The sequence below is a fragment of the Baudoinia panamericana genome (genome assembly GCF_000338955.1).
Source record: "Baudoinia panamericana UAMH 10762 unplaced genomic scaffold BAUCOscaffold_12, whole genome shotgun sequence".
Classification (NCBI taxonomy): Eukaryota; Fungi; Ascomycota; class Dothideomycetes; order Mycosphaerellales; family Teratosphaeriaceae; genus Baudoinia; species Baudoinia panamericana.
Genome location: NW_006911268.1, coordinates 855326 through 871560, shown reverse-complemented (window position 1 = coordinate 871560; position 16235 = coordinate 855326). Strand labels below are relative to the sequence as shown.

Sequence of the window (16235 nt, the reverse complement as noted above, 5' to 3'; positions counted from 1 at the left end):
AGTCCCCAAGGTACGCCGCTTTGGCGATGTACTTCCAGAGCGAAAATGGTGTATTGACATGGTATTGAGGTTCTATTGGACAAGGATGTTTCTGGTCTTGCTGGTGGGTGTGGGTGGAATAGGAGCGGTGATATACGCAATCGCTTTGCTGCTCAATCTAGGCAGCGTGACACCGGGCCTGCAAACGAGTGCCGACAATGACTACACGAAATATGTGGACCCATTGTAAGTGTCAACCATAGTGTATAGCAATGTAGCGAACCAACAAGCTGCAGTCTTGGTACGGAGAACGGCGGCAACATGTTTCCCGGTGTTGTTGCGGCGCCCTTTTCCATGGTCAAGCTCGGCCCAGATCTTACGAATGGTAATGCAGACGCGTATAGCGGCTACCTTCCTGAGGGCCAGATCTGGGGCTTCAGCATAATGCACGAAAGCGGAACCGGCGGGGCTCCAAAGTATGGCGTGGTCAGTCAGATGCCGGTGTTGGGCGACGTACCCAATCCCCTGATCGATCTGAGCCAGAACCGGAGCGTTAGCGACTCAGCTAAGGTCGGGTACTACAAGTCATCACTTGTCTCAGGGATTGATATCGAGGTCTCTGCTACAGAGCACGCCGGGTACTATCAGTACACCTTCCCATCAGGTAGCAGCTCGTCCGTGGTCGTTGATGTCTCGCATGTGCTGCCATCGTTTAGGGGTCTAGGTTGGGGCCAGGGCTATGCTGGAGGCTACTTTGGCATTAGTGATGATGGCAGCGCCTATGAAGGCTATGGTGTTTACAATGGTGGCTGGAATCTGGCTCCAAATTGGACGATCTTCTTTTGTGGCCATTTCGACCAAGCTCCAATGAGCAGCAAGACGTTCATTGGCGAAGGAACTACGATACATAGCTACGGCGACAACTTGTCGACAAACACCACGTACCGTCACGGCGGCGTCTTCTCCTTCAGCCAGTCGAAAGTAGCATCAAGAGTCGGCATCTCCTTCATCTCTTCAGCACAAGCTTGCCAGAACATTGCCTCCGAGATTCCACCCAACACATCAATCCAAACCCTCGTAAGTCGCGCACAAACCCGCTGGAACCAACAAGTCTTCTCCCGCGTTACAACATCAGAAACCAACCTCACCATTCTCACCCAACTATACACCTACCTTTACGGCATGATGCTGATTCCCACCAACCGCACAGGCGAGAACCCTCTCTGGACCTCCAATGAACCATACTACGACGACATCTTCACATTCTGGGACCTCTTCCGATGCGGCACTGCCCTCATGCATGTTCTTCAACCCTCAGCATACGAAGAACAGATTCGCAGTCTGATCGACATCTGGCGGCACGAGGGCTGGCTCCCTGATGCTCGGTCGTCGGACTACACAGGTCGAACGCAGGGTGGCTCGAACGCCGACAACGTCCTTGCCGACGCCTTCGTCAAGGGCGTAAGAGGAATGGTCAACTGGCTAGATGGCTTCAACGCGATGAAGACGAACGCCGAGATCGTGCCGCCCAACAACTTCGACGCAATCGCTGACGACTCCTCCACGAGACAAGGCCGCGGCGCTCTTTCCGACTGGAAAGATTACGGCTGGATCACCCCTGCCTTCACGCGCGCCGTCACCCGCGCCGTGGAGTACGCTGTGAACGACTTCTCGCTCTACCAAGTCGCTTCCGGCCTCGGCTTCTTTGCCGATGCAGACAGGTACCTGATCCGCTCCCGCAATTGGCGAAATCACTGGAATCCGGCGCAGACCTCCTTCAACTCGTCGGGCTATCTAGTCCCGCGGGACGCCAATGGCACATTCGTGTACCCTTAAGATCCGACCAGATGCGGCCGCTGCTATTGGGCTGAACCATACTACGAGGATACGCCGTGGTCGTATTCCTTCAATGCACAGCATGATATCTACCACCTCATCGCCCTATCCGGAGGGCGCGAAGCCTTCATTGAGCGACTGGAGACGTTCTTCACCCCAAACCTCACCAGGAAGAATGCGGCTTATGGCCACACCTTGTTCGACCCGGCGAATGAACCGGCGTTCAATACTCCCTATCTCTTCAACTTTGTCGGCCGCCAAGACCTGTCCGTAAAGTACTCTCGCTCCATTGCGATGAATTTCTACAACACTGGGCGAGGCGGCATACCGGGGAACAGCGACGCCGGATCTATGCAATCTTGGATTCTTTGGAATATGATCGGTCTATATCCCATGACGGGTCAAACCACGTTTCTTGTAGGCTCGCCGTGGTTCAAGTACTTGCGTATCGCATTGGGTGATGGGAAGACACTGACGATTACCTCGAGGGGAGGGAACCGGAATTCTGCATACTACGTTCAGAGCCTCAAGGTGAACGGCCGGAGCTGGGACAAGGCGTGGGTGACGTGGGAAGATGTCTTCGCGCATGGGGGCACCTTGGACTTTGTACTGGGCGACGAGCCGGCTTTGTGGGCTACCGGCACGTTGCCGCCAAGTCCGGCTTCTGATGAGTCGCCCTCTGTGTTCTGGTGAAGATACACCAAGCCTCGGTGGGAAAGTCATAGCTTGAATTGCGAACGGGAGTCCTAACTAGTAGCGAACGGTAGTCTTATGTATTACTATGCCTAGGAAACGAGGCCTGGCGTGCGGCGGCGAGGTCACGATCGGGGCGCAAAAGCAGATGGACAATCACCAACGAGTTGCTCGAGTTGCAAGCACTGACAGGAAAGCGGGCGATCAGTCACAACGTTAGCGACCTGCTCTTGCGATCCTGGTTATATCGCATTGTTAGAGCATACACAGCCTAAGCTTGTCAGAAAAGGAGTGTAATCTCGTCGTTAACGTTGTTTCAGGGTCACGGCTGAGCTTGGTCGACCGTTGCTCCCACCAGTGCTAAGAATTATGAGACCTGAGATGCCTAGAGCGAGAAATGTCTGGGCATATGAGAGGCAGCCTCTTGCACTGTTCCCTCTGGCATCAAAGAATGTCAAGTCTGATGCTTGAGTAGATCTGTCGACGATCGCGTCGCATGCGTGCCGCGTGCTCAACGGCCCTCGCGACGGTGGATCACGCCACAAAGCACCCTTCCGTCTCTCCCGCCGCCTGATTTGGTTCGACTACCCCATGATTTGGCGGTTTTAGGAGAAAGGCTGAGGCGCAAGCGAATCACGGAAGAGGCTTCCCCTGCGGCGCCTCCTCAGCTCCCTGTCATCTGCTGCTCACTTTGATTGCACCCTTTTGATTGATCATCCCGTCTGCAGGCACGTTGCCGAAGCTTGCTTTTTTCCATTGCTTGATTGACTGATGGACTGATCACACACTTTGCGTGTTTGTTGTCGTACTTCTTTTGTACAGAGCGATTGAAGGGACGTCACCCGCACGCATCCGTCTTCCGCGCCGCCGGAGCCGAGGGCAGCAGAAACGTTCCGCGCGCAAGGCAGGAAGATTCCCCTTTCGCGACCTGTGCGACACCTCCTGCGAGCAGCACACGAAACAATATACACCATCGCCCAGCATGCGGCTGCGGAGGCCCTCGCCACTGCTGCTGCTCCTTTTGGCCACTTTCGCTTACGCCGACCTTGACTCTCCCCGCAGTGGCCGGTTACAGAAGCGCGACAGTGAGCGGCTCACCAAGGAGGAGATACTTGCGCTTAACACAGTGCCTGGCGAGCCTATAGGGCGGAGCAAGGGTCAACTGAACGTTGCTGTGCCCGCCGAGCCGGAGGCAGCTGTGGTAGATAGCATAGACACCACGGCCACCCAGCAAAGTTCGAAAGCAACATCGTCTGGCAGACCGTACGTTGGCACGGAAGATGCGCCGGTCGACGGTATGGACGGCAAGCCGCATGCCGGACCATTCGTGGACACGACACCTGACGAGAGCACAAAGCAAAAAGGGGACGCTAAAGCAAAGACGTCATCCGCAAAGCCTACGCCGACGTCCTTGGAGAAGTTCAAGAGCGGCGCTTCGAGCAATGAAGGCTGGAAACTGGCGGACATCCCGGAAAAGATTGACAGCGTCATGAACGATGAGAAGCGGCCGGTGCCCAAAGAAGGCACGCGAGGCACCGAGGGTGGCATCAGCGAGAAGACGAACCAGCAGAAGGCGCAAGGCGGCAATGCTGAGAAGAAGCCGCAAGAGCCGAAAGAGGCGCCGCCACTCCCGCACAGCGAGCAAGAGATAGTGGACGCGGCGCAGCAAGGCAAAGACGGCGAGAAGACGAAGCAGAGCGCACCAAAGAAAGATGTTAAAAAAGACTCCAAGGCTGACAGCAAGGAGGCCAAAGATGCAGCCGCAGCGGACGCGGCGGCAATGAAGGACACGGAGAACGCAGTCGTGGGTGCCGGACTCGGCAAACCCACCGATCTCCCAGACAAACCGCACAATATCCCTCACCCGGACCCGAAGGGCGGCAGCAAGCCCAGCGCCATGGACGGTGACGAGCCACCCGTAGCCAAGACTAATTCCGGCAGCCGGGAAAGCTGGCTCAAGGAAACCATGCCCTATACCGAAGGCAAGACGAACCCGAAGAAGGCTCCCACTTCCTCCGATTCCATTACCGGTGGAGGAGATGGTGCCGAGATGGAATGGCACGAGTGGTTCCACTCCTTCGTCCTCTCCCTCACCATGATCCTCTTCTCCGAGATCGGCGACAAGACCTTCCTCGTCGCTGCGCTGATGGCGATGCGGCATCCGCGCCTCATTGTCTTCTCCGCCGCGCTCTCCGCCCTGGTAGCGATGACGATTCTCTCCGCAGTCCTCGGCCATGCGGTGCCCACGCTACTACCGAAACGCTTCACCACGTTCCTCGCAGCGGTACTATTTCTCGTCTTTGGCGCCCGGATGCTACGAGAAGGCCTCGCCATGCCAGCCACTGCAGGCGTAGGCGAAGAAATGAGAGAGGTCGAGGCCGAGCTGGAAGAGAAAGAACACTCCCTCGCTCGCCGGGCATCGCGACACGGCTCCGTCTCACCCTACGCGCTCGAGTCGGGCAAACTGCCCTCACCTTCTCCGTCACCTTCACGTGATACGAGTCCCTCCCGGACACCGCGCGATCGTTTCGCAGGTCTTTCCAACCTTCTAGGCCTGATACTAAGTCCCGCGTGGGTACAGACTTTCATCATGACCTTCCTAGGTGAGTGGGGTGATCGGTCACAGATCGCCACCATTGCGATGGCGGCAGGGCAGGATTACTGGTGGGTCACGCTCGGCGCGATCACAGGGCATGCGATTTGTACCGGTATCGCGGTATTAGGAGGCCGGGCATTGGCGGGGAGGGTTAGTATGAGAGTTGGTAAGTCACGTTGCCCGCGGGAATGGACATGTGTATGGAGCAGTGCTAATGTGTGTCCATAGTGACTATTGGCGGCGCCCTGGCCTTTTTGGCTTTTGGACTGATATATATCTACGAATGCCTTGTCGAGAGGTAAGATGGGCATGCGATACTTCTGGATTGGCGAACAAAGCAAGCAAAGCGCGGCGTAATGTGGTGAGCGAATGGTGTCTGGCGCCAGACACATCTTGTAGTGGCGGTGGGCTTCGAACACATCGTGTAATCACGCGGTCTGGGCCTAGAGCTCTTTCGGTCGGCATGGGCGGCGGTTTACGATTTGCATAGCAAGCGAATGTGGCATATTTAAGCAGCACTTCTAACACGTCACTGGTTTGGCTTGACGACTATTGCTTTCCATCTATCTGCCACAGAGGTAGAAGGCCAAGGGCCGCCAGTGAATGTTACAACCGTCACAAATAGTCAGGAGCAATCTTTGCTCCTACTGGAAGGCTGTCCCGTATGCAAGATCAACGCCACGCGGTCTGTCAAATCAGCACAACTATCCCAACGAACGCCATTACTTAATTATACCTCTCGTACGCCTAAGGGCGCCTTTGCTGAATATAGAACGACCAAGTTTTCATCCTTCCTAAACTCCATTCCAAACCGTACCGCGCCGTTACTCCAGAGGCGCTCTTACTGCGCAGCCTCGTGCATAATGTGCGCGTGCTCGTGACCGAGCACCTTGACGTTCCCATATTCCTTCTTGTCGTCACCGCCATGCAGCATCCTTACCGGCGCTGGGGTAATCTCATCCCCATCGCTGGTTGGATGCTCGACGTAAATGGGCGGCGGCGCACTCGCGCTCGAACCGCCGCTATCGCCTCGACTGCGGGTGCCGCCACCGGCGCTCTCTGCCTGTGGCGTGGTCGGATCTGCTAAGTGTTTCGGCCCTCCTACATCTGCGGTGGAGGCAGGAGGAGCGTGCTCGATATGCTCGCTTTCTTCTGCCTTGTGCTCGCTACTTCCTCCCTCTTCCTCGCCGATCATGGCAGCAAGGGAGCGGAAGTTGAACATCGGTTCTGCGAGTGGTGTAGTGCCTGGTTCCGGCGTCGCGAGTTTCGCGTCGTGACTTGTCCCGGCGAGGTCAGGTAGATGCGCTGCGGCCATGAAACTGCCAGGCGCCGAGTCTCCAAACGAAGATGCCGCAGAGGAAGCGTTAGATAGCTGCCTCAGATGTGGTGACCGAGCACCACTCGGAGTTGGAATGGGACTGGAAGCGAATGGTTGCAAGTTCGCCCGCGAAGCTTCGAGGTGGCGTTGCGGGTCATCGATGGGATTGACGGGTATCGTTTGTGGAGAAGGGGTTTCATCGTCAAGCATCTCCGTATTAAGGGTGGATGTCGGCTCGGTTAAAGGATCAAAGCCCGCGAAGTCCTGCACTGGAGCCTTTCCTTTGCCTTGCATCTGCTGCTGTTCCTCGGGTATCGAGGGTTGTACGCCGAGATTGCTCGTTGAGCGGCCCATGCTGGTGCCACCCCACGAACTCGTACTTTCATTAGTACTAGCTGGGTAGAGTGAGCCACTGCTACCATTGCGTTGCTTCTTCGCGAGCTTCTGGTCTTGCTTAGCCTGCTTCTTCTCGTCCTTGGCTTTCTTTTTGGCTTCCTTCTTAGCTTCTTGTTCTTCTTTGCGCTTGCGCTCATCCTCGGCGGCGAGCGAGAGCCGGATGGCTTCCATCATCATGAGATCTTCAAGGTCGTCGACACGAGTACGGCGAGAGCTCGAGCGCCCTGGAAACAGGTCGCTGTTGCCTTCTATATCATGTCCGTTAGCACGTTCAAACACTTCCGAATATGACATTTGAGACCGACCTTCTCCCCCGCGCGGCGTGCCTGTCCCGCTACCACTCGGACTGTCGCCAAAGAGCGTTCTGCGCCGCCTGCCAAACGTCATGCTACGTATCTGACCGTCACCCTGATTGCCGAGCACATACGCAGCATTATGCAGTGCTGTGGCTGCTGCCGATCTTCGCATCGCATTTGAACGTGCGTCTGCCAGCTTCTTCGCCCAGTCCGGTCGTACCTTATCTGTAGTGATGACTTGACTGTCGCTGGCAGACAATGATGTCGCCCGTCGGCGTCCGCCTGAGGTCAGCGATGACGAGGACGACATTGCCGAGTTGAGACTACGAAGCGGATGTTGCCTCCCTTGGTTTGGATATGCAAGGCCGCGCCGGAATGGTGGCGGCTCGTACGTGACGCCAAATTCGGGTGTCACGCAGAATGGGCAGGCTGCAATTTCGGACACGAGCAGCTCTGCTTCTTCCTCTGGCAACCTTGGCTGGCCGGGCTGTTCATGCTCCGGCGGGTGCGGCTCAGGCCGCTTGATTTGTACGAAGCATTCCGAACAGATCGCTTGGTCGCAGCATCTTGTGTGGTTGAGATAAGGTGGGTAGTAAAGGAAGCATATAGGACATTCGGCGGCTTCTCTGTATAGATACGCTTCGATGGGGAGGCCGTTGACGTACGGATCCTTTGGTAGCTGCATTTCGCGTGGCGTTGCGTCCGGGGAGTGGCTTTTAGATCCAGTAGCCAGCGAGGCAAGTGTCTTGGCGCGGCCTCGAAGCACAGAAGCCGTGTTGTTCGGAGGTGATGCAGGAGGAGAGGCGCCGGAGCTCGCAAAGGCAGGATGAGAAGCAGACAGATTCGCAGATTTGTCGGATTGGTAGGACTGAGAGCGGGCAGTAATCGGTACGGTTAGGCTGTTGAGGTTGACGTCGGAACTCCGCGGGTTAGAGGAGGCCATTGAAGCAGTCCTTTCCATGTCAATCGGAATCTCGTCGGCCGCTGGGACGGGCAGTCCTCGCACTGCCGCTACGAGCTGTGCTTCTGTCCACGAGTCCGAGTGGTCGTTGAGGCCTTTCCAAAACGGGGCCAATCGCCGCTCAATCTGCAGTTGCCGTACGATGCCCTTGTTGAAGTCTTCTGGGCCTGTATACGTGCCCAGCGTCACAAGGTACCCGCCATCCACACCCTCCTCCCGAATACTCCGCTCCCTCTCCTTCGCCCTCAGCTGCCGCTCGCGCTCCGCCCGTCGTGCATCGCGTTCCTGCTTCGTCTCGCGCACTCGCTCGGATTGCGCCGCATCGTTGCTGCGGTCCCGGTCGCGGCCTATACTAAGGAATGCGAGATCAGACCTGCTGCCTCTGCCACCACCGTTACTCCTCGAGCCATAGACTTGCTGGATATGGTTCGCCAGACGATCAGCTGGTGTTGGCTCCGGCGCAGGAGATGGCGATGTTTGTTCGGCAGTAGCAGTAGCAGTAGCGGTAGCTGTAGCAGTGCGACTACTGCCACTCACATGCCGTGTGCTCTCCGGTCGAGGAGGCTTATGCTCGTCCTTGGATGAGCTGTTTCCCATTGTGTTGCCGCGGAGCGCTCGCTCAACCAACAGTGCTCAGCACACAGATAGTCGCTCTCGTATTCGCAACTTCATCGAGCCTTCACGCAGTCACTGAACTCCCCGCCGACAAATTTGACAAGCACGTGAGCGGATGTCAAGACAAGCAGTTGGTGCTTACGGATGTCGGCAAGGTCGGAAGGTGATGGATGGGTTGTCGTCACAGATGCGAGGTCGCGAACTGCCCCGCAATCAATCACCGTCCGTCTGCTTCGCACTGCACCGCGGTGACGGCAGTTTATCTTATGGGGAGAGAATGAGAGCAGCCACGCGGCTCTACAATTTGCGAAGAGCTGCCAAGCTACCTGGTCACCACAATCAAGCTCTCTGCTGGCTGCTGGTGTCCGTCAGCGCGAGCGTAAATGGCGCGGCGTGAATGCACGATGAGGTGATGCTAGCGCTCCTTCCTATCGGTACACATGTACACACATAACGTTGTCGCAATATTCAGATCGAAGGCACGCGAGTGATGAGCATATGATGAGTAGGAGCGCTGACAACAGCGCGGAGACTTGTGGAAATCTACAGATCTAGTACCAAACGCTCAGTAAGCCTCCCACACCAACTAGGTATCTTCAATCATATTAATCATGCTCGCAACCTCATCGCAAAGGAAGTGTAGCATCTGCTGGGAGCGGAGGCTCATCGGGCAACGGACTGGCTGCCGGAGTGAGCCATGGCTCATCTTGCGCAACAGGCTGAAGCTCTTTCCTTGCGCGCTTGTTGACAAAGCCTTTCGGCGGGCTGTCCCAGACATAGTCAACGTACTCGTCCAAGTGCTCTACAATGCCGTCCGCAAGAATCTGCACGGCCCTCTGCCTATTCAGACTCCACTCGTGATCGCGCTTCCACCTCCCGGCCCGCCGAGCAGTTTCTTCGCCGTTTTCGAGACCATCCAGGATACTGCGCCAGACCTGCATCGTCTTCTCAAGTTCGCTGAGCTTGCTGACGCCCATTACACTGACGCCAAGCCGAGTACCGCCAACTTGCTCGTTTGACTCTCGTTGCCACGGCACGCCTGAGGCTGGATCTCCACGTGAGCCCACTTCGGCACCCAGCCTTAGCCACTGTTCGAGCGCGAATCTTATAGCGACAACCTCGAGCTTCTCGTCGTGCCTGTCGCAGAAGTCGCTTGCCCGCTTGACCGCGGTGCGGAGTCCGTTACTTGAAGGATGCCAGTTACCCATGCTGCCTACTGGCACCCCTTCGCGACGCAGCAAACCCATGCTGAGTGGTGACGCATTAGGTACAACGTCCACGCCAGCGGCCTTCAACTCTTTGACGCCTTGTGTGGCGAGGAGAGTGTTCTGTACTGTAAAGTTCGAGTAAGACATCACTGCATCCAGTGGCTCTCCGGTCTCCTTTAGCACGCGGTGTGCTAAAGAACAAAGTACCGGCAGCGGATAGCCAGATATGCCAATGTATCTGATGCTGCCTTCTTCATCCCGTATCCGCCGTAGCTCTATAATCGCTTCCAACACCTCCTCTTCCGAGACGAACTCGACATCATGGCAGTACACTAGGTCCAAATAGGACGACTTCAGTCGCTGCAAGCTGCGGGCAATGCTCTGTCGCACCCACTCAGGCGAGTAGTCGAATTCATCACTAGCGATCCGACCGCACTTCGTAATCAGAAAATACTCCTCACGTGGTAAGTACCGGCGCACAAAGTCTGTATCCAGTGCATCACCGAGAATCTCCTCTGAGGGGCCGTAGTATGGCGACGTGTCAAAGGCGCGGATGCCGAACTCGACGGCTTTCTGTACCAAGCCCTTGGTGTCCAACTCATACGGATCCTTGTTATACTGATAGTTGAACGTTGCCGTTCCGAAGACAAGCGGTGGAAGAACGGATGACAACGGAACCTTCGGGTGCCTGGGCCCCATTATGTCCTTACAGTGCTTGACACTGAAATGATTTTGCGACGCCGAAGGCGTTGTGGGTTTAGGGATGTCACCTTTCGGCCGATAGTATCTCAACAACCGTTGCGGTCTGGAAGTGGTGGGCGCTGAGCTTACGTGGGTGTATCGATGGTGGGAGACCTGAATATGAACGCGTGAGAGAATGAAGAGAAGACCGTCCCTTACCGCCTGAGCACCATCATCGCCTACGACAATACCTAGTAGGAGCTTGAAACATGGTCCATAACGGATTACACACACCGTCGGTCGGGGGCGATGGGTGAGTGAGATGCGCTAACGAAACTTGGCGAGATTGAGAGATTATTCGCCGCTTCCAGATCGTCGCCATAGAAGGCGTGCTTATCGGAGCCTCAGCTTCCGTCCGTCTCCGCAAGGCAGCAACGCCAAGGCTAGATCATTGCGCGGTCGGTCGCGCTTGCCCATTTCGGCGAACAACAACAGTCACTTTGGAGCTTGAGGTGCAGTCGCCTTTCAACCCTAACCCTCTGTGTACAATTCGTACATTAATCCGACGATGGCGAAGCTGTCATCGACACAAGCTGGGAGTCAGCAGACATCATCTGTGCCTGCGCAGGACGTCCCGTCCGCCAGCGCGCCCGCGAGGGTGACGCGCTCATTGCGAAGCAACAGTCGTGAGCCCAGCGTGCCTCTGGCGGAACCCAGAGATGCTGCGACGCCGAAGAGACGCGGGCGGAAGGCTCAGAATCAGACACAAGGTAAGTGAACATTGTGTGACGGGAATGTCTCATTTGAACACGAGCGCACCTGAACCCACGTCGCCGCTCACTGCCCCCTAAAAAACTACAAACGCGCAACTTGCGCGGAAACACCCAACTACAACCCATGACAATGGGCCATGTTGGCCCGTGCCTGGCTAACCTCGTTGTCAGACTTGACGACAGTTGAAGAACATGTCGTCGACGATGAAGAGTTGCAGGCTCAAGCGCTCGCTGCTCAGCAGATGGCAGCGGAAGCGGCCGCAGGAGATATTGAGTTCGACGACATGAGGCGCGCATCACAGCATTCCGTCTTCTCCGGCACGACTGCGAAGACGCGATTCTCGCAGGAAGAGATTGCGGACCTTGACGCCGACATCATGATCGACCGCTTGCCCGAGCTAGCCAAAGCCGCCGAGCAGATGGCCAACTTCCTCATGCCTGCTAATCCGCAGGAGCGTCATGTGGTCTGGAAAGAGATCCGCCACGAAGGCTCTAGGTTTAACAAGCTCTATGTCAAACGCCTTAGCTCACTCCATCACTACAGAACCGACTTTAGTAGCCAGGATTACGTGCAGCCTAGCATTGTGCTACGAGCCCTACTCGACAAAGAATCTATGGACGGGGTGCCTGCAGGCTCCTGGCGACCTGATAGCATCATTTACAGGGTCAACCTTGCCCAATTGCTGCTTACCATGCTGGTTTTCGTGCGCGACAGCACTGAGTTTACCGAGGAAGGTTACAATGCCTTTGCGGAGTTGGACACACAGTTCGCCACTGCCATTGCAGGTCCCGTCTTCGATCCCGAAGCTGTTCATTTCTGCTTTGAGCTTCAAACTCAACTTGTGCTGGCCCGCCTCCACGTCTTCCAGCATGATCCATCCTTTGACCCCTTGCATGTTATCAATGGCACGTTCTACGCGCAGGACGCTCCGGAGGGCGCGGGTCATGTCAATGCCGACGGTCTCCACATGTTCGACATCTCAGAAGACGAACAGACTGCCTGGACCGAGAATTTGAAGCGGCGTGCCGACGACTTGCGAGCGCCGTTTGCAGGACGCTTGCCCATCGAGACTGCGCTGAACCAGCTACGTGGAAAGTACCCTTGGGAGCATTTTGTAAATCATGTTCAGCGCTACTACGAACACCGCAACGCGGACCTTGAACGCCAGATCGCAGCTGCTGGAGGCTACGAACCCATCATGACAGCGTTGGAGAAGGAGGTACAGCGTCACCAAGGCGCTCGTACGGCTGACAACTTCAGGCAGAGCATTGGCAAGCCTCACAGCACACCTTTGCCTGCATTCGGCAAGAGCGCGATTGCTCAATTGCGTGACCGTGAGCAGCGACTATCTGGAATGGGCATAGCGCCCCCGGCGGCCAGCGAGCCTGCGGTGCGAGCGCCTACCCAAACCGATACTGTACTTACTGCCGGCATGCAATCTGGGGCGCAAGCGGCTCCAGTTGCCCAGATGGACCCAAGGCTCGTTGATCCTGGCTACCCTGACGTGGGGGCCAATGATGGCTTTGTGCCACCACCAAACGACGATGTAGTCGTTGGCCAGCCCAGTGCTCAAGAGCGTGCAGTTTCGGCGCTTGAGCTCAGCGGTTTCCAGAAGCAGCAGAAGCAGCGACAGAAAGCTCAGAAAGGCAAGGCTAGATTCACTGATCGCCAGGAGAACGCACAGCGCGTCGTATTTGATGAAGCAAGTCAGCCATCCCAGCAAGTGGTCGGAGGGGAGGACTCTGAGTTCCAGACGCCTGGTCGGGCATCCGCAGCAGGACCGTACCATGTGGGCTCTGCAGCCAAACGACCTTTCGAGAGGGTTGATGATGATGAGCTGCCCGACTTTGAACCTACTCAAGATGAAGGCTTTGAAGTTGATCAGCGCGGCACGGCTGGAGCAGATGCCAGACGCCGACAAGCTCCCGCTGCAACACCGCGAGCGTCGTTGCGGGGTGCTAGCAGCTCGAACACCGTGGCGTACGATATTCCGGCCTCGCAAGCTCCAAGCCCGACAAAGAGACATCGCAAGAACCCTGGCTCTGCCATCCCAACTCGCACGCCATATGCGCCGGACGACGATCCGATTCCGCACGGCTCCTATCAGCACGCCAGAGCGGTGGCCAAGCAGCAGCGCATTCTCGCTTCGCAGAATAAACCGCCTCAGGTTCGTAAGCCTTGGTCTAATGCGGAGGAGCTTGCGCTCGTCAGTCTCATCGAGAATTACGGCGGGAATGGTGTGAGCTACGCGGCACTCAAGAAACTCGACCAGACGAACGATAACGTTCTCAGCGCGCGGTCGGCAGAGGATCTCAGGTTCAAAGCGCGGAATATGAAGCAGACATTCATACTGTAAGTCCACGAGCGGGTCCTGTGCAAATATATTTCCAAAGCTGACGCCTTGCAGTGGTGGAGCAGACTTGCCCGAGAATTGGGATCAAGTGGTGCTGGATCGAAAGGCTATCTTGAAGCTGGAGGAGCGCGGCTTCTCCTATACTCAAGAGCCGACCCGGACAAGACATGACATGGGCGAGGAGATTTAGGGCGTACAAGATACGCAATAGAGCAAGTGTCCGTTATTCCTGTTCGTCGTTGGCAAAGAGGCGTTGGGCGACGGTCAGGCTGCACCGTATAGCGGCTTGGTAATGCCTCCATTGTATCGTACAGTTCATCGAATCCTTCCACATTATATCGATTCATAGCTTGGCAAACACCGTGGCCACACTTCCACCCATTTCTACGAGCGTACTTTTATTTTGCACCCAGTTCTCCAGCCCGCGCCGGCCATTCTCGACGCCCAACCCGCTCATCTTCCACCCACCAACAGGCATCTCCGCCGGTGACTCGCCCCATGTGTTGATCCACGTGATCCCGGCCTCCAACCGTGCCACGACCCTGTGTGCCAGGTCAATGTTTTTCGTGAAGACTCCAGCGGCCAAGCCCATGGGCGTGTTGTTAGCCCGCCGTATCAGGTCGTCGATGCGATCGGGTCGGCTGTCCGCATAAGGTAAGATGCACATTACCGGCCCGAAGATCTCTTCGCGCGCGATTATCATGGAGTCGGTGCAGTTGGTGAACGCTGTCGGCTTCACCCAAAAGCCGTTCTTGCTTACGCTGTCAGGTAGTTTGGGGGCTCCGAGTCCGCCGTAGAGGAGTTTTGCGCGGTCGACTTCGATGCCTTGTTTGATGTACTTGGCCACCTTCTCCCAATGCACTTTGCTCACTAGCGGACCGAAGTTGGTGCTTGGATCCATAAGATCTCCTGCTCTGACCTCAGACATCTTCTCCAATAGCCTGCTTTCGAAGGCAGAGAGCATGCTTTGCGGTACGAATACTCGCGTGCCATTCGTGCAGACCTGACCGGAGGAGAAGAAATTCGCCATCATGGCGCCGTTGACGGCACCGTCCAGATCCGCGTCCGGTAGGATGATGCAGGGGGATTTGCCGCCCAGCTCCATGGTAACGTACTTCATACCCGCCGCCGCAGCGCTTGCGACCCTGCAGCCTGTCGAGACTTGCCCGGTGAAAGACACCTTGGCGATACTTGGGTGGCTCGTTAGTAGTGCTCCCACATCGCCAGCTCCTTGAACGACGTTGAAGACACCGGGCGGTACGCCAGCTTCGGCGTATATCTCGGCGAGCGGCAGCCCATGTAAGGGTGTGAACTCCGAAGGCTTGTAGACCATGCAGTTGCCTGCTGCGAGACAAGGTGCCGATTTCCAAAGTGCAATTTGGATGGGGTAGTTCCAAGCTCCAATACCCGCGCACACGCCCAGCGGTGCCTTGGTCGTGTATAGCCAGGCGTCAGACCGTAGTTGGGTCGTCTCGCCATTCAAGCCGCCGGAGGCGATGAGGTTCGCATAGTACTCCAGCACATCGGCTCCGGTGATGATGTCGACTGTGCTGGTCTCGGAGAACGGCTTGCCAGTATCCCTCGTTTCAATACGGGCGAGCTCGTCGTTCCGTTCTCGAAGGAGTGCTACTGCTCGTAGTAGTATTCGAGAACGTTCAATAGGAGGTGTCGTGGACCATTTGGCAAACGCTCTGCGGCCGGCCTCGACTGCGGAATGGACGGCTTGCTTGTCTGCTTTGCATATATCCGCGAGAGGCTTATTGCATGATGGGTCAATGCTTTGAAAAGTCTCGCTTGTGGTGTGCCGCTTGCCGTCGATGAAAAGTGGTTGGGTGTCGTTTCGCTTGTGACTCTCAGGTTGGCCCATGGCAAGCAATACCTCGGGCCTGTTGCTCTGGGCTGTGGTTGCAAGGATACTTTGCGAGCAGCGCGGCACAGAACCGGTGTAGAGGAGTGCTATACTACCATACTACCCGACGGTATGATGCTACAGGTACGGTCAAAGCGAGCCTTGGCCAACAGTTTACGGGCTGGAGCTGATGCTGCGATTTGCCTGTCACTGTTCAGTGATAAAGTCTGCCAATGCCATACGAGTGGGCTTACGAAGAAGTCTAATCGCAACTATGACTTTCAGTGGAATGTGTTGCCGGATCTGGAGAACCCTCACGGTTGCCAAGGTGCAAGTTGTCGGCCCGGATCGATCGTTGCTTTACGCGCATTCACATTCCTCTCGCCGTCTTGTGTTCACATTCAAGCTGCAATCCGTATCGAACGGCGGGGCGAGTTTGCCTCTTCGCCGCCGCCTAAGTCACACAGCACGCCATTCGTCCGCTTGGCAACTCTGTCCCGATCCGGCGATTGCGTGTTCTATCTTGTCATCTTCACCGACCCCACATAACAGACCCTCTCGGGGCGACTTCAGGTGAGGATTTTTACCACAGCCTAGTGGTGCGGCACCTTTCGTTTGCCTGTCTGTCTCTACATTCGGCGCTGCCGTTCACACTCTCATTTCATTTCTCCTGAATATAT

The 16235-nt window shown here is 56.3% G+C and overlaps 6 protein-coding genes across 6 annotated transcripts; 3 read left to right on the top strand and 3 right to left on the bottom strand.

Moving 5' to 3' along the window:
- Positions 1 to 58: 58 nt before the first annotated feature.
- BAUCODRAFT_125922 (glycoside hydrolase family 92 protein) lies at positions 59 to 2508 on the top strand (the record flags this gene model as incomplete). The annotated part of the gene is made up of 3 exons (XM_007682035.1): positions 59 to 225; positions 276 to 1805; positions 1827 to 2508. The coding sequence occupies 3 exons, from the start codon at positions 59 to 61 to the stop codon at positions 2506 to 2508; spliced, it is 2379 nt and encodes a 792-aa protein (XP_007680225.1).
- A 982-nt stretch (positions 2509 to 3490) lies between these two features.
- BAUCODRAFT_77530 (uncharacterized protein) lies at positions 3491 to 5406 on the top strand (the record flags this gene model as incomplete). Its single annotated transcript, XM_007681787.1, has 4 exons — positions 3491 to 4159; positions 4217 to 4412; positions 4491 to 5270; positions 5333 to 5406. 4 exons carry the CDS (start codon positions 3491 to 3493, stop codon positions 5404 to 5406), a joined length of 1719 nt encoding a protein of 572 aa, XP_007679977.1.
- Positions 5407 to 5638: 232 nt separating this feature from the next.
- On the bottom strand, positions 5639 to 8952 carry BAUCODRAFT_269083 (uncharacterized protein). The gene is made up of 3 exons (XM_007682034.1): positions 8494 to 8952; positions 7124 to 8427; positions 5639 to 7066 (listed from the first exon to the last, which is right to left on the bottom strand). Exons 1-3 carry the CDS (start codon positions 8670 to 8672, stop codon positions 5946 to 5948), a joined length of 2604 nt encoding a protein of 867 aa, XP_007680224.1. The 5' UTR covers positions 8673 to 8952; the 3' UTR covers positions 5639 to 5945.
- Positions 8953 to 9176: 224 nt separating this feature from the next.
- Positions 9177 to 10916, bottom strand: BAUCODRAFT_37885 (uncharacterized protein). Its single transcript, XM_007681656.1, has one exon. The coding sequence runs from the start codon at positions 10595 to 10597 to the stop codon at positions 9314 to 9316; it is 1284 nt and encodes a 427-aa protein (XP_007679846.1). The 5' UTR covers positions 10598 to 10916; the 3' UTR covers positions 9177 to 9313.
- Positions 10917 to 11147: 231 nt separating this feature from the next.
- BAUCODRAFT_27281 (uncharacterized protein) lies at positions 11148 to 13896 on the top strand (the record flags this gene model as incomplete). Its single annotated transcript, XM_007681567.1, has 3 exons — positions 11148 to 11349; positions 11524 to 13705; positions 13761 to 13896. 3 exons carry the CDS (start codon positions 11148 to 11150, stop codon positions 13894 to 13896), a joined length of 2520 nt encoding a protein of 839 aa, XP_007679757.1.
- BAUCODRAFT_268822 (uncharacterized protein) lies at positions 13880 to 15937 on the bottom strand. Its single transcript, XM_007682033.1, has 2 exons — positions 15810 to 15937; positions 13880 to 15759 (listed from the first exon to the last, which is right to left on the bottom strand). Exon 2 carries the CDS (start codon positions 15571 to 15573, stop codon positions 14050 to 14052), a length of 1524 nt encoding a protein of 507 aa, XP_007680223.1. The 5' UTR covers positions 15574 to 15759; positions 15810 to 15937; the 3' UTR covers positions 13880 to 14049.
- Positions 15938 to 16235: the final 298 nt, after the last annotated feature.